This window comes from Hypanus sabinus, chromosome 14, assembly GCF_030144855.1.
Source record: "Hypanus sabinus isolate sHypSab1 chromosome 14, sHypSab1.hap1, whole genome shotgun sequence".
NCBI classification, from domain to species: Eukaryota; Metazoa; Chordata; class Chondrichthyes; order Myliobatiformes; family Dasyatidae; genus Hypanus; species Hypanus sabinus.
Genome location: NC_082719.1, coordinates 32,314,374 through 32,342,328, shown reverse-complemented (window position 1 = coordinate 32,342,328; position 27,955 = coordinate 32,314,374). Strand labels below are relative to the sequence as shown.

The 27,955-nt window shown below is 41.9% G+C and overlaps 1 protein-coding gene across 3 annotated transcripts in view; it reads left to right on the top strand.

Moving 5' to 3' along the window:
- Window positions 1–27,955, top strand: part of adgra3 (adhesion G protein-coupled receptor A3) — a 119,092-nt gene that overhangs the window by 7,140 nt on the left and 83,997 nt on the right. Inside the window, exon 2 of one of the 3 annotated variants that reach the window (XM_059988954.1) lies at window positions 23,246–23,313. The exons of the other annotated variants lie outside the window; for them this stretch is intronic. Within the exon in view, the coding sequence (XP_059844937.1) occupies window positions 23,291–23,313 (23 nt within the window). The 5' untranslated portion in view covers window positions 23,246–23,290. The remainder of the gene's footprint in view (window positions 1–23,245; window positions 23,314–27,955) is intronic. 3 annotated transcript variants of the gene reach the window in all.

The window sequence follows — 27,955 nt, the reverse complement described above, 5'->3', positions numbered from 1 at the left end:
TTAGTGTTTATTTGCTTAAGTGCTACCTAGCTTTCGTTAAAGTAAAAATTCAATAGTGCCATGTTTTCCTGCTGCTCTTTGTCAGTTTCATGGAAAAATTTGTATCACTTGCATTGGGTTATCTATCGTGGGGTTAGTCCTTGCACAAGAACAGAAAATTCATTTGTTTGATTGAAAAAAAGTCCTGTGAGAAATCAGATTAGGTAATCGGTATGCTTTTAGTATTTGTGTTTAGTTAAATGAGTTAGATTGTAGATTTTTTTGGGCTTTTTTTTAGTTTCAGCACCATTCAGATACTATTACCACTTTCTCAGGTTTGACACCCTGCTAAACTGGGAACGTGGCTTAGCAGTATATCAAAGTATTCTTTTAGCCATTTCACTGAAGCTTCCGTGTGAGGTGTTGTTGCAGTTTTGACCAACTAGTTGATGATAGAAGAAAGATAAGTGCACACTTAGGCTACGTCCACACTAGACCGGATAATTTTGAAAACACTAGTTTCATGTAAAAACGATAGGTGTCCACACTATGCTTTTTAAAAAATATCTCTGTCCAAATTAAAATGGATATTTCAGTGAATACATCTACCAAAAACAAGCGACATAGTTGGTGTCTAATCTCGCTGTGAAAGTGCGCATTTGTGCAGTTACAGACTATAAAAACTTAAACGATGGACAGCTGTTGGCTCTCGTGCAGGAGGACTTAAGAGTAAAAAAACAAATACTGGAGCGTATGGAGCCAACCAACAGGGAGTTCACGGACAGTATGACCCAGCTGACGGCGAACATTGAAATACTGACGTCACAATCTGTTCTGGCACGTCATAACAGCGTTTTTAGATTTCTGCAGTTACCCCGTCCACACTGCTCTGGCCAAGCGGCATTTTCAAAATTACACACCCTGGAGAGTGTTTCTGAAAATCATCGGTTTCGGGGGATGAAAACACAGTTTTAGTGTGGATGGAGGGTAAAAACGAAGAGTAAGAGCTTTGGTTATGGATTTATCTGGTGTATTGTGGACATAGCCTCACTGTTTGGATTAGTAACGAGCCCCTTGACTTGTTTTCTGTCTACAATGAGGTGCAAAATAAGTATGGCTTGGAAATAGCCTTGTAATTCACTGTGTTCTTTGCACTGCATTTCAAACTACAGTTGACCCTCCTTATCTGTGGGGGATTGGTTCTGAGACCCCCCCCCGTGGATACCAAAAAACACGGATGCTCAGGTCCTTTATTTAACCTGTTTCAATGCAGTGGTCTTTAGGACCCAGCGGAACCCCGGACTTTATTTAACATGTCTCAGTGCGGTGGGCATTAGGACCCGGCGGTGCAGCTCTGAATGCGCAGTGTTTCTGTTCACGAAAATAATCATGATCACGATTGAAAATAAAGTGGAAGTAATAAAGTGATCAGAAAGAGGTGAAACGCCTCTCATTGGAAAAGCGTTAGGCTACGTCGGTCAACGATTGGAACAATTTTAAAGGATAAAGTGAGAAAGGCTCTGCCCTGATGAAAGCTACAATTATTACTAAGCAACGCAGTGGTTTAATTATTGGGTTTTGGGGTTTTGATCCTCCACATCAATCCGGCACAGTGGAGAGCACACTCGGGAGCGATCTGTCCCGAGTCCCGAGAACTTCAGTTCTTGAGCCCGGTGCTGAAACATATGTTCTTAAGCGTTTTATATGCATAGAAGGGTAAAATATATACTATATACTAAGACAAACGTTTGACTAACTGACGCTAAGTAATACCGGATGTACCTGTTCTGACTTACTTAGTAAGAGAACTTCCGACTTTTGTCGATCCAGATGCACGATAACCCACGCACATCCTCCCATATACTTTAAATCATCTCTAGATATAATACCTAATACAATGTAAATGTTATGTAAAATGGTTGTTATACTGCATTGTTCAGGGAATAATTACACGAAAAAAAAGTCTGTACGTGCTCTGGAACAACTGCTGGAAGAGCACTTCTGGGTTTTCGCGATTCGCGGTTGGTTGAATCTGCGCACGTGGAATCCATGGATGAGGAGGGCCAACTGTACTCTATTAAACACAAAACTGTTATTGACGTTGTGTTGCATCAGCTGGCATTCTTCATTTGTCCTCAACATGACTGACATTTGCAAGGCTGCATCTGTTGTGTTTGTATGTGGGTAGTGATTGTGCACCTACTTGTACCGCTACTCTAAATTTGTTATTGGATAAATAATTTTGGCTTTTATTGCCAATTTAAAAAAAAAATGCAATGAAGAATTTCTGAATTGGATTGTTGTCTGGCTTGAACTGTGAATGTAATGACATCTCTATTCCAGTCAGGTTCAATAATAGAGATCTCTTTTGAGGGTGATGATTTCGAACATTGTATAGTTTAAGAGGACAAACTTTTGAATACAGTATGTTCTTATTTACAATTTCTGGCGTATGCATTTCTCCTCATTATTGTTAATATACACTCAATGGCCACTTTATTAGGTGCAGGAGTGGAAGCCGGTGTGGCCTTCTACTGCTGCAGCCATCCACTTCACGGTTCGACATGTACATTCACATGTTCCTCTGCACACCGTTGTAAGGCGTTATTATTTGAGTTCCTGTCATTTAAACAGAATGGTCATTCTGCTCGGATCTCATTAGCGAGCTGTTTTTACCCACAGAGTTGCTGCTGACTGGATTTTTTTTTGTTTATTGCACCATTTTCTGCAAATTTGAGAGAAAGTTGAGTGTGACAATCGCAGGAAATCTGCAGTTTCTAATTTACTTAAACAACCCCATGTAGCACTGAGAGTCATTCCACCTTCAAAGTCATATTTCTTCCCCATTCTGATGTTCGGTCTGAACAACAATTGAACCTCTTGACCATGTCTGCATTGATTTGCTACCACATGATTGGCTGATTAGATATTTGCATTGATGAGTAGGTGTACCTAATTAAGTGGCCACTGAGTGTGCAGTTGCTATGTTTTCTTTTTGCAGATTACCCAAGTGTTTTTTTTAAATGGTTGAGGTATGCTTCCCTAAATGGCATTTAAAATCCAATTAAAACATTTTCTTCTATCTTTAAATGTAGAATGTTCAGCCTGTTCCTTTTGGTAAATCAAAGTGGTATTTATGATTGACCCATCCATTTTGAAGTGTTCGCTAATTTTCCCTGATAATTCAGAAGAAGTACCTTAAATAAATGCTTAGATAACTTGGCTAAGGTCACTATTTCTTCCTGATAAAGGTTATAGCTATGCTGCTGCTCAATCCTGTGGCTAAGATGTAAAAACATTACAATCTGACAAGAAGACCCCTCTCTATCTCCTATATTTTTACAGCTTTGTCTTTATCTCATGCAGGCACAATGGGTCAGATTGTCCCGTTGCCTGTGGGTATCCTCACCCTTGCACTGATCTGATAGCCACACTTAAAATTTGTAACTGCATGGTTCCAATTGAGTCCAGACAAATGGAGAAACCACAAGATAACTCGGTCTTCGGCAGTGGGGATCACTGGCCTCCAGTGCACACAACACCTTCACCCCTACCTCCTTGGAATGCCCTGATGGTATTTTTTTTTTGCAACTCATGACTTTCAAAGCATTTGTACCATTTTTGTATGTTTGTGATAAAAGAAATTTAAGAGTAATTGTAATAGGTTTTAGCAATAACTTCACTCACCTCAACACTGAACTGATCCCTCAACTTCTGGACTCGCTTTCAAGGACTCTACAATTCATTCTCAGTATTATCTATTTATTTTTTATATTTGTTTTTATCATATTTGCACAGTTTGTTGGTCTTTACATGCAGTTTTTCATTGATTCTATTGTGTTTCTTTGTTCTACTGGGAATGCCTGCAAGCAAATGAATCCCATGGTAACACATAAGTACTTGAAATAAAATTTCAAAGTAATTTTTTATTTAAAGTGTCTAGCCATGAGTGAGGTGCGGGTGGACTGGGCAATACGGAATTTAATGCAGACAAGTGAGTTTGCACTTTGGCAGGGCATACCAGGGTAGGACCTGCACAGTGAATGGTAGGGCATTGAGGTAAGCAGTAGAATAAAGGGATCTAGGAATAGAGAGCCATGGCTCTGTGAAAGTGATGTTACAAGTACATAATCATAAAGAGAGCATTTAGCATATTGACCTTCATATATCAGAGCATTGAATACAGGAGCTGGGATATTGAAGTTGTACAAGATGTTGATGAGGTCTAATTTGGAGTATTGTGTGCAGTTCTAGTTAGGTACATACTGGAAAGATATCAATAAACTTGAAAGAATGCAGAGAAAATTTGCAAGGTTGTTGCTTGGACTTGAGGACCTGATTGACATGGCAAGATAAATGGGTTATGACTTTTATTCCTTTGAGTGTAAGAGAATGTGGGGAGATCTTATTGAGCTATACAAAATTATGAGAGGTATAGATAGGGCAAATGCAAGCAAGCTTTTTCCACTGAGGTTGGGTGAGACTAGAACCAGCAATCAGAATCAGTTTTATTATCACCAGCATACGTCATGAAATTTGTTAACTTAGCGGTAGCAGAACAGACATGATGCCTGAAAGATGTGCACCAGTCTAATTGTGGCCATTTGACTAGTCCTGATTTATTTACTCCATCACTGGCAACTTTGCCCTTGGGTGGCAAAGACATTTCTCTAAAAAGTTGTTCTCTTGGTATCTCATTCTAGCTAAAATTCTTTCCAATCTTTGATTCTTAAAACTTAATTCATTGACCAAGCTGTGACTGGTCATTCATTTTTTGGGCTATGGGCATTGTTGGTAATGCCAGCATTTGTTGGCCTTTCTTTGAGAAGGTGATGGCAAGTCATCTTGAAATATTTTAGGTGAAGGTATTTCTACTATGCTGTTGAGTGACTTTGAAGGAATGGCACTATACTTTCAAATTGGAATGGTGTGTAATTTGAAAGGAAAAACAATGGAATTACTAATGTAATGTGTTTTATGATACAGTAGCCTAGGATATTTTGCCCCTTGCATCTAGGTATTATACACTGAACTTGGCTTGCTTCATGACCCCACCCCTTTGTAACAATATTGTGAAGGCTCAGTATTTTATGCAGATGTAATGTTTTCAACATTTATGTTTTAATTCTGATTTCCACCATATGCAGTTATTTCTGAATTTCCACTTCTATTTGTTTGTAGAAATGATCCCTATCTTGACTTGAAAAGTCATGCTCTTGACTCCAACCAAGTGTTAGGCTCCTGACAATTAGGAATGGTTTCTCCCTGTCTATCCTTTGAGATTCCCTAATATCTCAAACTTCAAATGAAACTGCTATAAGGTTTACCTTGTAATCCAGCATAAATTACACATATTTGCATTAGATAGAAGGCAGTTAAAGCTGTTATTCATATAGATTCTGCAGATGCAGGAAATCCAGAGTAGCACAAAATTCTAGAAGAATTTAGCAGGCCAGGCACTATCTATGGAAAGGAATGAAGTACCCTGATGAGAGGTCTCATCCGTAAAGTCAGTTCTTTATTCCTTTCCATAGATGCTTCCTGACCTGCTGAGTTCCTCCAACATTTTGTGTGTTAACTCACACATTTTTTAAAAATAGCTTGTTCAATTATGTATCCCTGTACTGAAAATCATCTTGGTGCTATATTTTGATTTAAATATATATAATAGAAATATGTAGAACTAAGAAAATTAGTGTAGAATTTCTGACAATCAGTGAAGTTAGATAACAAGAGGAATCCCTTTTGCATTTTATGGCAATTTTTATTCTCTAAATCTTATTGAACATTGTGAATTAACTATAATAGATGATTATTGACCATGGGGTCACATGGCAAGTTGTGTAAACTCTATAATTTTTTAATGTGTATCTATTGTTCGAATGGAGTATTTGAGTAGGACCACTCCTTGAGGAAAAAAAAATTGTGAGGTTTATAATTCTTCACTTTTATTAAATCTGGGTACATTGATAAGCAGTTAAATGAATGAAGAGATGATTACTTTGGATCAAATCTTGCTGGTGACTGATGGTAATTCCATGCTGTAACCTGCATAACTGAAGGTAAGTTCTGAGATCTGCAAGCGTATTTACCATGAGATTCCCCACAATTGCAGGAGAATTTGCTCACAGATAGCTATATATTATCTGATATAACAGAAATTTCATTGGAGAGTTTGCAGTTGCACGAGAGAAAAGGAAGAATAAGGCAACTGCATTTTCTTTAATCGTATTTGCAACAAGATTTTTAAAATTTATTTTAAAAAATCAAATGGTTAACATTTTTCTGTTTTGTATATAAAGTGGATGCTGGTTAATTGTGTCATTTGTTAATCAGGCAGCAGCTTCTTTGGGGCAACTCTTAAATAATCAGGACAATAGCTGGGATTTATTTGGGTCACTATGCCGCAGAATTGGGACAGGAGACTCTGGCTGAAATGTTTCTAACTAGTGTCAGCCATGTGCTTTAGGCACTACGTCGTGCTTAAAGTGAACAGTTTTTATATAGCGTCAGTTGCATGTGTTCGTGTTTTAATTAAAAAATGATTTTTGTCACTGATAGTTGATGAGAAATTAGCAGTAAGACAGTTCAGATCTATACTGCTCTCTGTGGTTTCAAGCATTCAGACTTGGAGATGTCAGAAATGATTTTGCTACTTCAGCCAGTTAGGAATTACGAAGAATTTGAAAATATTGACAATCATTTTGAATATTACAAGAAAACTGAAGATTTGGTGGGATGCAATGTCAGAAGCATTATTTCAGGCAGTTCATTGTCTGCACTAGGTGAATACTCTGATTTTGTGCGTTTGCAGTCAGTCAAAAGAACGTGGAAATGGACACTGGATTAATTCCATGAAACTTTTTGTCTAAATGGGGCAGCCACTTAAGTTGGCCAAAATGTACTGTCCCAGTTAATGACAATCCACTCTTACAATGTCAAGGAGACAGCTAAGGCATAAAACACTGAATATTTCTCCTCTGTCCTATTTATTTACAAGTTTAGGTCTCTGTTTTGTTTCTATTTATATCAGCTATTTCCATGCCACTTTCATTTTGATTAAACATTTAGTGCCATGTTGTACAATTTTGGAAATAGGACCCACAATTATTGTTTAAGATATAGTTTAATATGTGCCCTTTATTTCTAAAAAGACCATACACATTTAAATTTTAATGTGGTTGCAGAAAATGTTGATCTTTGTGGCAGTTTAATGTTCTAAAACACACTATTACTTGAAAAATTATCTTGATTTGAATCATTGTAGCACTCCTGAAAAAGAAGCTCCAATTAAAAGATGATAATTTTTTCTTTTTTCAGTGCCTTACTGTCTGTAGCCAGAAAAAGTATAGCTAGTAAGTTACAGTTTCGGGTAACAAGCCTACTTCATCACACTCTTGCTGCTAAAATTGTGAATCAATGTGTGGGAAAGCATTATCCTGTTTTGATCATCCAAATAACCTCTATTGGCAGTGTTCCGGAAGCTACTCTGTCAGCATTTGTGTTTTATTGTTTACATTTATTTTCTTTGTGCACTTGGCTGACATGAAATCAATCGTGAAATTTTCAACCATCTTTAATATAAATTCTGAATGTGAATAATTGGTAGGCTGCAAAATGTTTTGGATTACAAGACAAAAAAATAATGATCACCCTTAGTTTGATTTTATGTCTTGAACAGTTTTTAAAATTAATTAGCAAGGTTAGACACTATCTCTTTCATTATAAACTTGACATATGGCCAGATTAAACTGTTGAACATGTAAAATCTTTAGTGCAATTAAATCCATTAAAATGGTTTTGAAAATAAAAGGCCATGTAAAAGGCCACTGTTGCAATAAATAGCATGCTTTTTTTGTTGAACGAGAGCTTATTAAACCATGGAAATGCAAGAGGCTGCAGATGTTGGAATTTGGAGCAGCAAACAAGATGCTAAAGGAACTCAGTGGGCTGAACAGTACCTGTGGAGGAAAATGGACAGTCTGCATTTCAGGTTGAGATGCTTTATATTGACTGTTCCATAGTTAGTCAAATATCACCGAAATGGCTGGCTCCAGAGTCTGCATCAACTGTTGAGCATCCATTTATATCAATCCTATACTAATCACGTTTTAATCTACCTCCATTCTTGTCATTTGCCCCCACCCCTATGGATTCTATCACTCAGAGGCTATTTGCAATAGCCAGTTAATCCATCAACCTTTGACATGTCAATGATGATTTAGGCTGCTTTGTCTTTAGTTCGATGGGAGGAGCATCCATTCAGGAAGTGGGGAATATTTATTTGATCATACTCTGGATTTGTGTCTTGTAGTTGATAGGTATTGGGCTGCCAGGAGGTGAGTCAGTTGTTGCTGGGTACCCAACTTGACCTAGTTTTGGCGCATCAACATGTGTATAGCTGGTCATGCCATTGAACAGCAGCTAGACTGTCTTTTACTGGATGGCTATTGTCTGGCTCTTTAAAATGTCATTAGACACTTGACACTGCCTGTGCTTGAATGTTATCTGGTCGTGCTATATCCAGGCACGTACTTCTAAATCTGTTTAGGAGTACCATGTAGGAATGGAACACAATCCAACTTTTGGTGTACTTCTTCACTTTTGACTTTATGATGGTAGATCATCTGAAGATGATTGGGTCTAGGACATTGCCCTGAAGAGCTCCAACCAGGAAGTTCTGGGTCGGGGGTAATTGATCTCTATTGTCAGGTATGCATCTGAATGTTTGATTATTTTTTTTCCTTGATGTCCATTGGCTAATTTTACCAGTAAACCTGCTCAAATGCAGGCTTAATGTTGTAAGTAGTTTGCTTCGTAACATCTCTGGAATTAAGCACTTTGGTCCATTTTAGATTATTAATTATTTAGCATCCACAAGGAATCTGCGGTTTTCATGACTGAGCCATTGCTTTATTCTTTGTAGTCCTGGTGTTAATTACTTTAATGAAGTTCATTCCAGAAGGGAGGTGGCATTCATTCTGAGCATTAGATTGATCTAGTGTTGGTAGGACGCATGGATGTCGAGCAGTTTGCTGTCCTGAAAGGGAAGTTTGTATTCAACCAGCTTCTAGGAAGAGGTCTAACGTGTTGCTTGCTTACTGATTTGCTCACTTGCAGACCTTAGCAGGTGACTTACAATCTGAGTCCAAGTCCGATACTGCCTCATGCACCTTCTGCCTGCTGTACGAAGTTAATTCTGAATCCACGCAGACAAGTGTCCCTGGATCCCTTGCCTTTTGACTTGAATCAGTTTACCATAGGGAAACTTGTGAAACATCATATTAAAACCCATACAGATCACACCACTTCTCTATCTTTTGTCAATTTGTTTTGTCACTTCCTCGAAGAATGCCATCAGACCTGCCATAATCAGACATAATCAGAAAAGCTTCTCCAAATGCTAATACACCCAGTCTCTAAAAATCCTCTGCAGTAGCTTGCCCACCACTGATACAAGACACACTGGTCATGATTACCAGGGTTATCAATATTAATTTGAACAAAGGAATATCATTTGTCACCTTCCAGTCTACTGGTGCTACTGTAGCCGGTGAGGAAGCAAAGATCATTGGCAAAGGTAATGTCATCTCTTCCCGTAGTAACCTGGGGTTATTTCTTATCTGACCCCGGGCCCTTATCCTAATGCTTTTCCACAGGTCTGGCACATCCTCTTTCTTAACGTCAACCTGTTGCAGCATATTAGCCTGTTCTACACTGACCTATCATTTGTCAAGGACTCTATCACTGGTGAATACTGAAGCAAAGTATTCATTAAGGACTATCAATGTTCCTTCTTCTATCCCTGATAGGCCTTACCCTCAGTCTACTCACCTCCTTGTTCTTCACGTATGTGTATTAGACCTTGTGGATTAATCCTATTTACCAAGGCCTTCTCATGCCCCTTTCTAACACTTCTGTGTCTATTAAGTACCTTTCTGACCACCTTCTAGCTCTCGAGACGCTAAGACTCATTGCTTCCTAATCCTTAAAACCTTCCTGAACCTCCATGGGGCAATTGATCTACAACCACATGTGAGTATTTCTAAGAAACTTCCATATTTCTGTGATACATCTGTTTCCAATTTATGCCTAGTATCATCATAATTTGCCTTCCTCTTAACTATTTTCTCATACAGTCTGCTCCTGTCCTTGCCCCAGGCCATGGTAAATGTCATGGAGTTGTGGTCACTGTCCCCAAGTGCTGAACCCTCACCGCATCCCCCCTCCCAAAAAAAAATCTGTCACGTGACCAGGGAGCCACAGGCAATCCCCAGGTTACGTGTGAGTTCCCTTCCTGAGTCCGTCTTTAAGTCGGATTTGTACATAAGTTGGAACAAGTACATCCGGTATTATTTAGCGTCAGTTAGTCAAACGTTTGTCTTAGTATATAGTATATATTTTACCTTTCTATGCATATAAAACACTTAAGAAACGTATGTATTCCAATAATTAAACCACTGCGTTGCTTAGTAATAATTGTAGCTTTCATTGGGGCAGGGCCTTTCACATGCTCCATTATTCTCACTTTATTCGTTATCCTTTAAAATTGTTTCGATCGTTGACTGACTGTAGCCTAACACATTTTCAATGATCGATGGCATTTCACCTCTTTCCAAACGCTTTATTATTTCCACTTTATTTTCAATTGCGATCGCTTCCCGTCAGTGGAACAGAAACACTATGGGCGGTGGGTCCCGAGCTGTGCCGGCTCCCGAGGTCCGCTGGGTCCTAAGGACCACAGTACTGAATTCCCCGGGTCCTAAACTGCACTGCACTGAGACAGGTTAAATGGGACAAATTGGGGGTTGTGTTGGGTTTGGGTATTTGATCCTCCATAATATTCCGCATGGGAATTTAAACTGGAGGTGGCAGTTTATTTTATGAGGTCGAGTTGCGAGCTCGACATCAACCCCGCATGGATGGTATGGGAGTCACTGGATCAACATCAACCCGGCACAGGGGCGGTCTGTCACTAAATCAAACTTGGGAACCTCCGTACTCTAGCCTGGTGCTGATCTGACCGCGCCACCAGCCAACCAGAATGGGGGGGGGGGGGGGGGGTCAGGGTGAATCTTAATAAGAAAAATTTAAGCCAAATACAAAGTTAAACACTCAACACAGTGTCGATGGCAACGACTTAAAATGGCGGACGGCATCGCGATCCGACTTAAAATGGCGGACAGCGTTCTCCTTCCTCGGTTTGTAAGAACGAGTTGTCCGTAAGTCGGACGTTTTGTAACTCGGGGACTACCTGTACTAGATCCAGAGACGGAGGGAGGTACAGGAGGTGGGGGTGACTTTGGTAATTGGGGTAGTATCACAGCTGCAGAAAGTGATGACATCCGAAGGGACTGTCTACTGAGTTAGTGTGGGTAGAAGTCAGAAACACGAAGGTATCAATCACCATATTGGGAGTATTCTATAGACCTCCCAATAACAACAGAAGCACTGGGAGGCAGATTTTGGAAAGGTGCAAAAATAAGTTATTGTCTGATGTGACTCAAACTTCCCTGATATAAATTGGTACCTCTTGAGTGCAAAAAGTTTGGATGTGGCAAAATTTGTTGTGTGTCCAGAAAGATACCTAACACTGTATGTAGACAGGCCGACGGGAGGAGATGCCTTACTGAATCTTATACTATTAATTATTCATGTTCCCGATACTTCTCACATTAGAGACATTTCAACCATGCAATTGTCTGCCTGTCCTTTCTCAGTCTCTCTACATGTAGCATCTACCTTTATAACAAATACCCAAGGGTTTCTTGATACACTAGATGAACTGGACTGCTGATTGGGAGAATGCAAAAAGTGGGGACTGGATTTTGTGATAAACTATTTGTGGTGCTTGGACATAATGGTCTTGTTGTACTCTTGTTTCCCCTGTCCTGGAACATCTAACGATTACATGTCGACTGTTCTACTTACCAAGAGAGTTCTCTTCTGTGATCCTGACCGCCGTTTGCATACTGCCAAAGGACGATGTTAAGCAAGTGCTTGAGGTACCAGTGCAGCAAACAGCGAACAAGAAACAGCATAACCTGACACCTTTCAAATCATTGCCCGGGACTTCAGCCAGGCTTGCTTGAAGAAATCTCTACCTAATTATCATCAACATGTTGGAGTCGTTTGTTAAGGATGTGCCTTCAAGTATCTTGAAACCACATGATTAAAATAGGCTGCAGTCAGCATGTCCTCCTTGAGGGAAAATCTTGCCCGACAAATCTGTTGGAATTCTTTGAAGAATTAACAAACAGGATAGATAAAGGAGAATTGGTTGTCGTTATGTATTTGGATTTTCAGAAGGCCTTTGACAAAGTGCCACACATGAGGCTGCTTAACAAGCTATGAGCCCTTAGTATTACAGGGAAGATATTAACATGGATAAAGCAGAGGCTGATTGGCGGGAGGCGAAGACTGGGGATAAAGGGAGCCTTTTCTGATCGGTTGCTGGTGACTAGTGGTGTTCCACAGGCGTCTGTGTTGGGACCGAATGTTTTTACGTTATAAGTTAATGATTTGGATGATGGAATTGATGGCTTTGTTGCAAAATTTACAGATGATATGAAAAGGGATGGAGGGGCAGGTAGTTTGAGTAAGTAGAGAGGACCTAGACAAATTAGGAAAATTGGCAAAGAAATGGCAGAGGAATACAGTGTCGGAAAGTGTATGGTCATGCACTTTGGTAGAAGAAATGGTTGGCTACTTTCTAAGTGGAGAGGAAATACAAAAAAGTGATGCATAAAGGGACTTGGGAATGCTTGTGCAGGATTCTCTAAAGGTTAATTTACAGGTTGAATCTGATGTGAGTAAGACAAACATAATGTTAGCATTCATTTCAAGAGGGCTAGAATATAAAAGCAAGGATGTAGTGTTGAGACTTCATAAGGCACTGGTGAGTCCTCACTTGGAATATTGCAAGCACTGTTGGGCCCCTTACCTTAGAAAGGATGTGCTGAAAACTGGAGAGCATTCAAAGGAGGTCCATGAAAATGTTTCTAGGTGTGAACGGCTTGTCCTATGAAGAATGTTTGATGCCTCTGGGCCTATATTCACTGGAATTTAGAAGAATGAGGGGTGGCCTCATTGAAACCTATCAAATGGTGAAAGGCCTTGGTAGAGTGGATGTGGAGAGGTTGTTTCCTATGATGGGAGAGTCTAAGACTGGAGGACACAGCCTCAGAACAGAGGGGCATCCTTTTAGAATGGAAATGAGCAATTTCTTTAGCCAGAGCGTGATGAATCTGTGGAATTCTTTGCTACAGGCACCTGTGGAGGGCAAATCTTTATGTATATCTGAGGCAAAGATTGCTGGATTCTTGATTGGCCAGGGCTTGAAGGGGTATAGGGAAAAGGCAGGAGATTGGAGTTGAGAGGAAAAATAGATTAGCCATGTTGAAATGCTTGATCAGACTTGATGGGCCAAATGGCCTAATTCTGCTTCCATGTCTTATGTCAAATGCAGCAGCAGGCATCCCAACACTCTTACTAATCCCAAGACCTTATTTCAGGAAGTCTGACCACATGGCTGTTGTCTTCCCTGCATACAGGCAGAGACTAAAGAGCAAGACTCCTGAGATGAGGACACTCGAGAGGTGGCCGGGGTGAGGCAAAGCAGCGGCTATGGGATTGCTATGAGCTGATAGACTGGCCATGTTCAAGGACTCATCGGATGTTCTGAATGACTACATATCAGTTGTCAGGATTTCATGAAAACAGTCCTGGACGAGTGTATTCCCCAAAAAAAAATCATTCGGTCTTCCCCAACCAGAAGCCCGGGATGAACCATGAAATCAGCAATCTGCTAAGGGCCAGATCAGAGCCATTCAGGTCTGGTGATCCAAGTAAAATACAAGATGTCTAGTTAGTTTCCTGAAACCCATCTCAAGTGCAAAGTGGCAATTCCGGACCAAATTTGAATCACTGACAGATCCTTAACAGCTGTGGCAGGGCTTGAGTGGTATTATTTCCTACCAAGGGAAACCAAGTGAATAGGTGATGACAGGGTTTTCTTCCCAGATGACCTCAATGCCTTTTATGCTTGCTTTGACCATCAAAAAATGGAGACACCTTCATGAGCAGCCACAGTTCCCCCCTACCCCCCCCCCCCCCATGACCCTGTGATTTCGCACTCCGAGAGTAATATGAAAGCATCCTTCAGGAGCATGAACACATGGAATATATTGATTTGATTTGACTTTATCTTAAATCTTTCACAGACATGGGTAAAAATCTTTATGTCTCTGTCTAAATGTGCAAATTATAGTAATTTGTAACGCTATATACAGTAAGATGTACAACAGAATGGTCAATATAGCGGCCCAGATGGGTACCTGACAGATACTAAAGACCTGTTTTGAATCACTGGTTGAAGGGTTCACTTATGTCTTTAAACTCTTTGTCAGTCTGAGATACCCACCTACTTCAAGTAGGCTTCAATTATACCGGTGCCTAAGAAGAATGTGGTTGCCTGCCTCAATGACTATCGTCCAGTAGCACTTACATACACTATGATGAGGTGCTTTGAAGTGCTTTCCTGCCTGAGAAGCGACTTGGATTCACACCAGTTTACATACCATCGCAATAGGTCAACAGCAGATGCCATTTCATTGGCTCTTTGCTTAACCATGGAACATCTGGACAGTGAAGATCCGTACATCAGGATGCTCTTCATTGACTGCAGCTTAACATTCAATACTATCACCCCCACAAAACTATTCAATAAGCTCCAAGTCCGAGGCCTTCTACCTTTGTACAATTTGATCTTGTTTCCTCACTTACCGACATTAGTCAGTTCATATTGGCAACAGCATCTCTCCTCATTCACCATCAGCACAGGTGCACCACAAGGCTGTGTGTTTAACCTCCTGTTCTACTTGCTGTACATCTATGACTGAGGCTAAGCACAGTTTCAATGTCATATACAAGCTTGCTGACAATACCATTACTTCTTCTTGTGCCCTTGACTCCTGGTGGAGCCGTCGGGGTGCCTTCATGACAAGTTTTGCACCAGTCTGTTCCATCTGTCATGTGTGCCAGGGCTTGGGTCACTCCAAATGTTTTCCCTGTCAATTCTTTAAAGTTGTCTGTCCATCTTTTCCTCTGTCTGCCTCTCCTTTTCCTCTCCACAGTTCCTCGTAGAATGGTCTTTGCAAGGCCACTGGATCTTGTTACATGGCCATACCATTTCAGCTTTCTTTTCACAATTGTGAGAGGGTCTTCATGGGGGCCAGTGTGGTGCTGGATGGTCTTGCGGACCTGCTTGTTTGTGATATGGTCCAAGTATGAGATACACAAGATGTTGCGATAGCATCTCATTTCCAATTCCTGTATCTTCCTCTGTAGCTTTGCTGTGAGGGTCCATGTCTCGCATGCGTACTGGGAGATGGAGAATACCAATGCACGCAGGAGTCTGATCTTGTACTTCATGGTGATGTTGCTGTCCTTCCATATTGTCTTGAGTTTGGATCGTGCAGTCATTGTCTGTGTGGTTCTTGCCAGGACTTCAGGTCTTGATCCTTCATCACTGATGATTGCCCCCAGGTATTTGAACTGCTGCACTGTCTCAAATTTCTGATCATGGACGGAGATGTCTGTTGTGATGGCATCGTTGGCATTTGCCATGAGCTTGGTTTTCTCGGCACTTATTTCCATTCCAAACTTTGTGGAGGCTCTGTCAAGATGGCTGATCAGGTTGGCCAGTTTGGCCTCTTTTCCTGCAAGTCCATCAACGTCGTCAGCAAATCTTAGGTTTGTGATGTTCCTCCCTCCGATGCTGACTGTGCCCACATGATCTTCAAGGGCATCACTGATGATCCATTCCAGGAAGACATTGAAGAGAGTAGGGGAGAGGAGGAAGCCCTGATGGACTCCTACAGAGGTATGGAACCACTCCCCGATGGTGCCTTGAGCGAATACTGCTCTGGTTGCCTTGGTGTAAAGCTGATGGATTGCATGAATCAGCTTCAGCCCCATGTTGAATTTCTTCATGGAGGCCAGACTCTGGCAAACGCCTTCTCGAAGTCTGTGAAGATGTGGTAGAACTCTCTCTGGTGCTGAAGGTTGAAAATCTGCTCAGTGGTGATTCTGCCCTTCCAGAAGCCTGCTTGCTCCTCGGCAATGATGTCTTCTGCCTGAGGTCTCAGTCTGTTCAAGATGATTCTGATCATTACCTTGCTTACGTGGCTGATCGAACTGATTGTATGGTAATTCTGGCAAAGTTGGAGATTGCTGTTCATGGGAAGCACAATGATCAGCGACTGAGTCCAAGGTGTCGGCCATTCACCGATCAGTCGGATCTTATTGCAGGTGGTTGTAAGCATGTACAATACCTCTGTCATTAGCCAAATCAAGTGTTGTGACAAATCAGCTTAGAGGAGGGAGATTGAAAATCTGGCTGAGTGGTGTCACAACAGCAGCCCTCTCACTCAATGTCTATTGGACCAAGAACCTAATTATTGACTACAGGAGGAGGGAACTGGAGGTTTCCTCATGGGGGATCAGAGGTGGAAAAGGTCAGCAACTATAACTTTGGGTCTGTCATCTGTCATTTATCATCTTGGATCTGTCCTTTGTCCACCACTTAAGTGCCATTTCAAAGAAAACATGCCTTCACTTTCTTAGAAGTTTGTGTAGATTCGGCATGTTGTATAAAGCTTTGACAGACTCCTATAGATGTGTGGCAGAGAATGTATTGACTGGTTGCATTATGGGCTGGTAGGGAAACATCATTCTTTGAAAGGAAAAGCCCACAAAAAATTAGTGGATGCAGCCCAGTGGAGCTCAGGGAAAGCCCTCCCCACCATTGAACACATCTACATGGAAATCAGCATCCATCATCAAGGACCCCCTCACCCCCGGGCTATGCTCTCTTCTCACTGCTGCCATCAGGAACTAGGTACAGGAGCCCACACCACCAAGTTCAGGAACAGTTAATATCCCTTAGCCGTCAAGCTCTTGAACAAGAAGGGATAACATCACTCACCCCATCACTGAACTGTTCCCACAACTTGCGGACTCACTTTCAAGGATTCTTCATCTCATGTCCTCTATTCATTGCTTGTTTGTTTATTTATTTACTTTTTGTGTTTGCATTTGTTGTCTTTGCACATTGATTGTCTATCCTTTGATTCTGTTGTGTTGTGTTTACTCTGAATGCCCACAAGCAAAAGAATCTGAGGGACGTATATGATTACATTTTTGTACTGTACTTGGATAATTTACTTTGAAATGCGCCATCACTCTGCTTTCCAAACCCCAGCCCAACCTAGTTTAAACTTTGTATTAAATCTTCTAATTTCAAGTCACTCGCAACCCCTGTATTTCTTACCCACTTTCACCTGCTCACACACGTTCTCTCTTCTTCTATTCTTCTTTTCCATCTCTCTCCCTTTGCTATCTAGGCTCTTTCTCCCCTGCTTGGGTTGTCTTCTTTCTTCTTCCTTGACTCACCATTCCTAACCCCTTCCTTGCTTTGTTCCATCACTCATCATTCCCTTATCTGGTTCTACCTACCACTTATGAGCCTCTGTCTCTACATTCTTCTGTGTCCCTTCCCCACCTGGCTCCCTGTGACAATCATTTCATTCCCACCCCTGATCTGATTCCACTTACCCAGCCCTCCTTTCTCAGTTTCTGGCTAATTTACCTCGTGCGGCAACAAGTTTTCTTTTGTTCCAGGTTCTAGCATCTTCAGTCTTGGCTCCAGCAAAAAAAATACTTGGAGAATGTCAACCCCTGCCCACCATTCCCAACCCTTTAAATACCTGAAGTACTCAAATCTCTGGTTATTTTTAGATTGGTTAATCTCACATTCCACTGTATGTAAACCAAATATAGCTTTCTGTTGAAAAGAATATGACCCTGGGATTTGTTTCCTTTAGAGACAGGCCCGATGACAAGTTATTATGTAAATGTGATTTGGAGTTTATAGGTAATAAAATGTTAGGAACAATTGGAAGGAAGCTTCTGTGCACAACTATTAGGAGAACTATGGTGCTGATACTGAAGAGCCAATTTTTGCATTTCTGAGATATAGAGAGGAACTTAATTACAGTGTTACGTATTGAACAGAACATTTACATGCATATAGAGCATGTGCACACATAGGCATATTGAAAGTCTGATTTTATTTTTAAGTTGTCTGGTATTTCAGTGATAACTTGGTATTCCGAACACAATTTTTTTCAGACCCCCTCTTGCAGATTAGACAAACTAATAAATCTGCATGGAAATTGTTACTTAATTGAACTGTAATATACTCCTTATTAAAATTGATGGAGCATCTCAAATCTTGTATTGAAGGTGAAAGACGAGGTTAAGTTTCTAAATCAGAATCAAGTTTAATATCACCGGCATATATCATGACATTTGTTGTCTTTGCAGCAGAAGTACGTGCAATAAATAATAACAGAGAAAAAACAGTATGGTTTAATGCTCACCAAACATAGTTAAATGTACTTTTATGTGAAATATTTGTTAATTTTCATTGATGAAAGGTTTTTATGCTTGGTTTTATGCCACAGCAGTTTTTTTTTCTGTTGAATAATGACTTTTCTCTCAGATTTGGATATTTGCTGCAGAAATGTAGGTTTTCAGGCAAGTACGTACTTGCATTATAGATCAGAAAAATATTTTAAGAGTGCATTGAACTAGCGCGGTTGTGTTCCACTCCCGGGAAAAAATAATAATTGTAAGGTGAGGCAGTTTATTTAGTTTTTAAAAATTACTGAATATTCTAATTACTCACACCGTACCTCCAGGGTAACAATTGATAGCTTCCTGTGTAATTATGTGCTACTGAAATTTGTACACCATAATTAACTGGTGGAAAGCCTCTAGCTGTGAGTGTGTAAATCCTAGTAATGTGCACCTGCAGGGGATATCTGCAGCTGTGAGCCTGGGGATTGAACTCAGTGTAATGACCTGCAAACTGCACAATTAAAATTACTTTTTCTTTGATTTAGAAATGCTGCAGGGTGGTCCTGATTGCTCTTTTATAGATCCCCTTTTAGCAGAACTCAGTCACAATTTCGTATTGAATTCAATGAAAGGAAGTAACATGTATCACTGTGTCTGCCTTCTCTTTCTTAGGACAGTAATTATGATTAACTGCCTATAATATGAGTCTATCTCAAGCTTTGGCAAGATATTTCTCACCTAATCAATGTCCCAGATGTTGGTGCCATATTAGATTATAATATTGCTGTTGCTTAGTTCTAATTCTGCAACATTAACAGTGCTTCATTTCATCAGCAGAAACTTTCATCAATACTTGTTGTTACATTAGAATTGTCAAATCTGGATGTATTTTTCCTCCAGACACTTGAGGTAATTCAAAACACTGCCTCAAGTCCATTCCCTCATGATTTACTGCTTTGTCTAATTCCCAATTTAAGTAAATCACATTTCACCAAGGCTTGGTTTTAAATGCGAAGTTTAAAAAAAACATTATGCTTGAATGTATTGAATTTTGTTGTTCATATCTCTCCCAAGATCTCAAAGCCATAGATTGGAAAACTGACAGCAAATAGTAGTGTTTCTCCCCACCTTCAAGCTGTGTTTCAGGATTAGAAGCACAGCATCATCTTTGAGAAGATTGGCCCCGAGGCACTTAGATTCTCAGCCTTGTAATAGGACCCAAGTATAGCTGAATACCTAAGTGGTTCTTGATGACTACCTATTAACATAGCTGAATAAGTTAATAATATAACTATATCTAATTGTAGGCATATTCTCAATTGCTCTTTTAGCTGAAGATGACAAAACTCTGAGTGTGATTTTTTTCATTTCTCCAAGTTATTTACCTTCACACTTATGGTATTTTGGTTTTAATGGGCTATTGATCTGACTTTTTAGACACTTTTTACTTTGTTTACTTTATGACCTTCTCTCTGAACATGATGGACTTTCCAAACTGAATTGGAACTGTCCACATTACAGTTAAACATAAATGATTCAATGGACTTATTGACATTATTTAGTTGTCTTATTCAAATAAGAGTTAAGATTTTGTGGGGAAATGTGTAATTGAAAGGCTGAATGTCACGTGTTAGACAGCCACAGTCCCTGCTCTTAACAAGTGGTATCAGAGGAAGTAATCGTGATTATTAAAAATACTATCCGGAGAGGCACGGATGGCCAAACAAAACAAAGTAGATGAGATGTATTCCAAAGGCAATATTGACTTACAACAAACAAAGTGGAACTGCCTGGCAAAAGTACAAACCACATTTCTACGTCAAAGCAATTAAAATATTATGCAACAGTTTTTTAAAAATATTTTTTCCTATTTAATATTTTGCAATATTTCTGACCACCAGAGTCTTGCTTTTCCAAGTGTCATTGACTTTTAATTCACTTTTGGACATCTATTTCCAGTATGGGCCTTTCTCAGTCTGTTTTCTTATTATTTTTCATGTAGAATCTGAACTAGCAAATGATTTGTAATAGATGAATTATCTTGTCAAATTATTCCTTTATGATGAATATTAATTAAGTGGAATACTTTTTAAAAAAAAAATAATAATAATTCTTGATCACCTTCCTCAGGCAGGAAATGAAAAATGTTATACATCCACACCTAGAGAGGTTTCTCTGAAATGGCATGTTGGTCTAAAGACCATCTCTCAAATTGCTTGTTTATAGTTGGTTCACAAGCAAAATGTGTGAGTGAACTGTCGAGTGATATTTTCAAATCCTTAGGAGGGTGGAAGATCAGAATTTTTGAGAAAACTAGGTTGCATTGTATAATAAGGCAGAGACAGTTTAGCAATCTATTTTAAATTCGGCACATTTTGCAACGATGCTGCACAAGTATATATCAGATTACCAGATATGTGAAATCTCACTGCAGAATCATGTTCCAGCAAAATGTATAAATAATATCATCATTCACTTGCACCACTGATGGAATGATGTTTGGATGCACCAATGCATATGCATATTTTAAGGTGTCAAGAGATGCAGATTGATGGTGTTATTTTCTATCTGTTCTTGATTACCTGTTTAATGTTTTCCCACTTCCTTCTAGTACTTTTTTCCCCTTCCATTAGTTCCTTGTGTTTTCAAGTTCACCAGATTTTCCCCTCCCTCTTCCCTGTATTAGAGAGAGAGATTAATGAATTATGAGTGCTTAAAATAGAATTATACCCGGGCCCTGGTCATACATTTGAGATTTTAGCAGGTATTTAGCTCAAAGTTTAAGTGGGACTACACTGACAAATCCCAGGGATTGGTAATCTACATCCCAGAGTATGAAAGAAATTGGTCTTAGAAATAATGGATATCTTTCAAAACATTTATATTCTGGTGCTCTTACTACAGATTATATGGCAGCAAATGTAACCTCTCAATTTATAAACAGAAGAAAAGGGCAAGAAAATAACAAAGCATAGACCAGTATTTTAACATCAGTAATGGGAGAAAAATCAAATGCATTACAAGAGATGCATGGGTTTATGAAGAGGAGGAGGTGTGTGTATGAAGTTTGTGGGAGTGTATGCTGTTTGGAACTGCTAAGGCGTACATTCTGATTGAGTAAAGATGGATTGGCTATCAGTTTAGGCTGTAAACAAGGTTGCCTCATTAATGAGTGAATGGGAGCAGTCAGAAGGTGAGAATACAGATAAAAGAATGTAGGAGTTTTGAAGTGCAGAGCAGGAGGACAAGCCCAGCAGGTCCAGAGATTTTTAAATTGAAAACAAACTGAGCTAATATTGTATGACTCACGCAGATTGAGGAATCAGTGGTTGAATTCATTATTGAGTCCAAAGGGTGCAACCTGTCCAGAAGGTAGATGAGCTGTTGCTCAAGTTTGCATTGGGCCTAGTATGAGAATATAGGAGGATACAGACCGATAGGTCATTGGGATTAGGATGAGGAACTCGAGTGACAGACAACAGGAATATCAGGGTCACCCTGTGGTCTGAATGTATATTTTCCTTAAAGTGATCATCCAACCTGCAGTTGGTTTCCCCATGGTCACACCCTTGTGTTGATGTATTTAATTTTCTCATTCAGTTTTAGTTCCCATATTACAACGGGACAGATTCAGCTTGAAATTCTGTCTAACATCTTGTGTGAGTACAAACAAGTTAATTGTTTTCACTTAGCGACAGCCATTTTGGTCTGAAAACTTAGTATTGTGAATGTTTATTTATTGAGATGCATTATGGAACAGGCCCTTCCATCCGCTCGAGCTGAGCACTCAGCAATCTCTCCCGATTTAATGCTAGCCTTATCATGGTGCAATTTGCCATGACCAATTAACCTGCCAACTGGTACGTGTGAATGTACGCATGAATCTTTCATTGGTTTGCTTTTTAATGTTTATTTTAAATCTGTCTGAACAAAATTTTCTGCCTTTGTTTGTTTTTATATATTATTATAGATGTCAATCTGTTGCCATCAGGTTCTGGAAAACATTTTCAAAGGAACATTTTAAGTTATTCCTGTGATAAAGGTTTATCTCTAGACATTTCATCCTGTATCAAAATGGTATTTTGTCTTGGCCCTTATGCAATTGGAAGCAAAGCAACTGAAAATGCATTTGAAATAAAATCAGTTTTTACTAGAGTGGCTAGGCAACCTAAAATACAAACTTTTGACAGGTACAGAATTGAACAATACCCATGAGCCTTATCAACAATGCAAAATTTCATGAATAAACATGGCTATGTCGTAATATGATTTTCTTTTGTTAAAATAATTAAATCTGGAATAATAGTTGATACATTTAATAGCAAACCATTTATTAAATTTGACCTTTATCTCTCAGAATTAGGAAGAAATCTCTTTGAACAAACATCTTATATTAATAGAAAGAATAATAGGAATAGCAGAGATGTGTTTCAACTGTAAAGGTCTAGTAGAATTGATTTATTACTGCTTTGAGCACGGAATTCCCCAGGAAGATAGTGATTGAGTGCAAGAGGTATACATTTTCCTGTTTATTTGTTGTCTTTTTTGTGTACTATTTCCTGTCACTTCATTTCAAAAGTAACTTATTTTTCTCAGCTCAGCTCTTTGCCTTGTATCTAATTTGGCAAGTGATGACTGTTGTGCTAGAACTTTTAGAGATAGAGCTCCCTCCACAATTTCCCCTATAAAAAAATATTGAGGAGAAAGTGGATCTGAAGTTTCACCAAGGACATTCAGAGTACACATTTGGGTTGATGAAATGTACTGAGATTAGTTTGGGGGCTTTTTGTCTTGATACAAAGCTGGAAGGTTGCCACTAACAACTGTTGAATTCTTTTGCCAGGCTTTATCAGATGAATGACTGCAACCTAACCTCATCTTTATATAGATGGCACCAATATCATGGAATAGGTATTCTAATTTACTGCTCTTTCTTTCCCTCTTCAACTCTGCTGAATTCCAGAGCATTATGTGTAATGTATATTTGATGCTGTTGGGATGTTCCATTGGGGAACTCTTCTGTCTAACACTAAGATTGCTGATGGTGGGTTGAAATTGCATAAAAATTTCTATATCTGGGTGAATTTTCCAGCCGTCACCAAGCAAGGTATAAAAGCAAATTAAATGAAACATTTTAAAGTGGACTGTGATTTATGAAGTAAAGATAGTTGGAAATACTGAGCAGGTCAGACAGGATGGGGAGGGGGGAGTAAAACCAAGTTATTGTTTTGGGTTGATTGTCTTTCAGCAGAATAACAAAAAAATTGAAGTCGCAGAGGAAGGGAATGTCCATGATGGGGTGGAGATCGAGAGACTGTTGAGAAGTCTGGTGGTGGTGCCAGCTCAGAGAGGGTGGACGATTGTTAACCACAGCTGCTCTGTCTGGAAGAGATGGAGGGGAAAGAAGGCAAAGGAAGGAAATATTGGATCTGAAAACAGTGCAGTTGCTGGAAATCTGTAATGCAAAGGAATGCTACAAATTCACAGTAGGTAGGACATAGCTAGAAAAGGGGAGAGAGTTAACATTACAGGTTAATTGCTTTTCGCCAGAACAGGCCATTTCTAGGATAGGCTGTCTCTCTTCAGTGCTTCAAGTCCAGATACACCATAGTCATTTTGCAAGAACATTGTTTGATCAGTTGAAGAATCCTCTGACTGGCTATGTAGAGGAGCGCATTGAGGACATCACTTTTATTAAACATATCACTTTGAGAGCAAATCAGAAGCCAGGCCTGATGGCGGGCATGCTTGGGAGATCAGGGGATAAGACAGCTCTCAGGTCAGCAAGAAGTGCAGCAAAGCGCACCAACAGGAAGGCAAAAAGGGCTTATTCACAGAGAATGTACAGCCATTTCTGTGACATCAGATGTGAGGCACATGTGGCAGGGTATTCAGATCATAACAGACTGTAAGTCCACCCTGTGCACATGCACACACCTTTTGCCACTAGTGCACAAAGGTATTTAAACTGCGCAAAAGGTTGTTGCCCTCTGCTTTGTTAGCATGTTAAGTATATTTCACAATCGTATGCAATCACCCTTTTCCAGTTTCTGATGGAGACATGTTGACAATGTGGAGTTAGCGATGATTCATTACAGATTTTGGAACTGGCTTATTTATACTGTTTTTACTGATGCACTATGTCGAATTCCAAAGAAGCAAAGGGTGTGAAGTGCAAAGAACTGCTGGTTCATTTAAAGCAGAACGGCTTACTGAAACAGTAAAAACTGCTACACTGAAAGCTCAAGGATCATGCAGCTATGAGAAATATTTATGTACATTAAAGAAACTGGTATTATCTGCATGTATTGTCACGATACAAAAGTTGCTGGTCAATTTGCAAGTGAGAAGAAAAGCTTCAGTGAGAAATCCTTCATTACCCGTTACAGGCCTGCTGCACGTGTTTTGCCAGAGTACAGATAAGCAAGAGCAAAAATGATCAAACCCAAAAGAGATCAAAGTTCTTATTGACAGTGTTTTGCTAGCTGTTAAAATGAATATGAATAGATTTTTGCACGCACTGGCCATTACAAATTCGAGGGAACAGGCAATGGCCTCATTGCCTCTCTTCTGCTGGCAGTGCGCTTACACATGGCACAGAGAGTGGTAGTGGGAACCCATTTATCAGCTTGTGGCGACTCATTTCCTAGTGTATCCAAACCGACTCACAATTAGATAGCCTACGGGGGTTTGCGAGCACAGAGCTTTGGAGCCTCTTCGCCATGGGGGGCCGGTTGACAGAGGCTTAAAAGTGAGGCTGAAGTTTTCGAATAAAGTTTTTCCTTCGACTGCAGTTACCGACTCTGTGTCGTAATTTTAGCGCTGCGTGTAGCACACCGCTACAATTGGTGACCCCGACGGTCCAAACGATTTTTGGACCAGAAATGACCGACGCCGCCTCTGTTCATGCGGTTTCATTGAAACTGCCGGGTTTCTGGACACAGCGCCCGAACCTATGGTTCCAGCAAGCGGAAGCCCAATTCCACGTTCGCCGGATCACCTCAGAAGACACCCACTACTACTACGTGGTGAGCTCCCTCAACCAGGACACAGCGGCCCAGGTCGCGGAGTTCGTACAGTCGCCCCCGGCAGACGGCAAGTACACGGAATTCAAAGCCCTGCTCCTCAGGACTTTCGGACTCTCACGGCACGAGCGGGCTGCCCGTTTACTGCACCTGGATGGCTTGGGCGACAGACCTCCATCGGCTTTAATGAATGAGATGTTGTCTCTCGCCGGCGAACACACACCCTGCCTCATGTTTGAGCAGGCATTCCTGGAGCTGCTGCCCGAGGACATACGCCTGCTGCTGTCCGACGCGGATTTCAGTGACCCTCGGAAGGTGGCAGCCCGGGCGGACTTGCTGTGGAACGCCAAGAAGGTGAGTGGGGCGTCCATCGCACGGATCCCCCAGCCACGCTCCCGGCAGCAGACCAGTCCAGGCCCGGTCGCAGAGCCCGCCAACCCCCGGCCCAATGAACACTGGTGCTTCTACCACCAGTGGTGGGGCGCAGAAGCCCGCCGTTGTCGCCCGCCCTGCAAGTTCCCGGGAAACGCCAGGGCCAGCCGCCGCTGATGGCTACGGCGGCTGGCCATCGGGATAACCTCCTGTATGTGTGGGATAGAAGGTCGGGACGCCGGTTTTTGGTCGATACTGGGGCTGAGATCAGCGTTTTACCTCCGACGGGTTACGACACCCGCAGCAGGGCACCGGGTCCCCCCCCTGAGGGCCGTGAATGGCAGCACCGTAAGGACCTATGGCACCCGCCAGGTGCAGCTACTGTTCGTCTCCAGCCAGTTCACGTGGGACTTCACACTAGCCGCCGTAGCCCAACCGCTTCTGGGTGCGGATTTTTTGCAGGCTCACAGCCTGCTGGTCGACCTGCCCAGGAAGAGACTGGTACACGCCGAGACCTTTCAGACGTTCTCCCTGGGTGCAGCCCAGTTGCCAGCCCCTCACCTCGGCTCCATCACGCTGTCCGACAACGACTTCACCAGGGTCCTGGCGGAGTTCCCATCGGTTCTGGCACCGCAGTTCACAGCAGCCATGCCCAGGCACGGCGTACAGCACCACATCCCGACCCAGGGACCACCCCTCCATGCCCGTGCTCGGCGGCTTCCCCCGGACAAGCTCCGACTGGCGAAGGAGGAGTTCCAGAGAATGGAGGAATTGGGGATCATCCGGCGGTCCGACAGCCCCTGGGCTTCCCCCCTGCACATGGTGCCCAAAGCGACGGGGGGCTGGAGACCGTGCGGCGACTACCGCAGGCTGAACGAGGCTACCACACCGGACCGCTACCCTGTGCCGCACATTCAAGACTTTGCGGCAAACCTGCACGGCGCACGGATCTTCTCCAAGGTAGACCTCGTCCGAGGGTACCATCAAATCCCGATGCATCCTGACGACGTCCCCAAAACGGCTCTCATCACCCCATTCGGCCTTTTCGAGTTCCTCTGCATGCTGTTCGGCCTGAAGAATGCCGCACAGACGTTCCAGCGGTTGATGGACGCGGTGGGACGGGACCTGGACTTCGCGTTCATCTATTTGGACGACATCCTCATAGCCAGCGGCAGTCGTCAGGAGCATCTGTCCCACCTCCGTCAACTCTGCGCCCGACTGAGTGAGTACGGTCTAACAATCAACCCGGCCAAATGCCAGTTCGGACTCGATACCATTGACTTCCTGAGCCACAGGATTACTAAAGACGGGGCAACCCCTCTGCCCGCTAAGGTAGATGCGGTCCGCCACTTCCCCCGACCCACCACGATCAAAGGCCTTCAGGAATTCGTAGGTATGGTCAATTTCTACCGCCGCTTCCTCCCTTCAGCTGCCCGGATCATGCGCCCCCTGTTTGCCCTGATGTCAGGTCCGAGCAAGGACATTACCTGGGACGAGGAGTCCGCCGCCGCTTTCGTTCAAACGAAGGAAGCTTTGGCTGACGCCGCAATGCTAGTACATCCCAGAATGGACGCCCCTACCGCCCTCACAGTGGACGCATCCAACACGGCAGTCGGTGGGGTGCTGGAGCAACTCATCGCAGGTCGCTGGCAACCCCTGGCGTTTTTCAGCAAACACCTGCGGCCACCCGAGCTCAAGTACAGTGCTTTCGACCGGGAACTGTTGGCGCTCTACCTGGCAATCCGGCATTTCAGGTACTTCCTAGAAGGTCGGCCCTTCACCGCGTTCACGGACCACAAACCGCTTACCTTTGCGTTTACGAAAGCATCCGACCCCTGGTCATCCCGCCAGCAACGCCACCTGTCCTACATCTCTGAATACACAACGGATGTCCGGCACGTCTCGGGTAAGGACAATGTCGTGGCGGATGCGCTCTCTCGCCCTACCGTTCATGCCCTTTCCCAAGGGGTAGACTTTGAGGCGCTGGCAGAGGCACAGCAGGCGGATGAGGAGATTCTGAGTTACCGGACCGCAGTCTCCGGTTTGCAGCTCCAGGACCTCCCCGTGGGCCCGGGTGAGAGGACCCTACTCTGTGACGTCGCCACCGGCCAGCCCCGTCCGGTCGTCCCGACAGCATGGCGGCGCCGCGTTTTCGA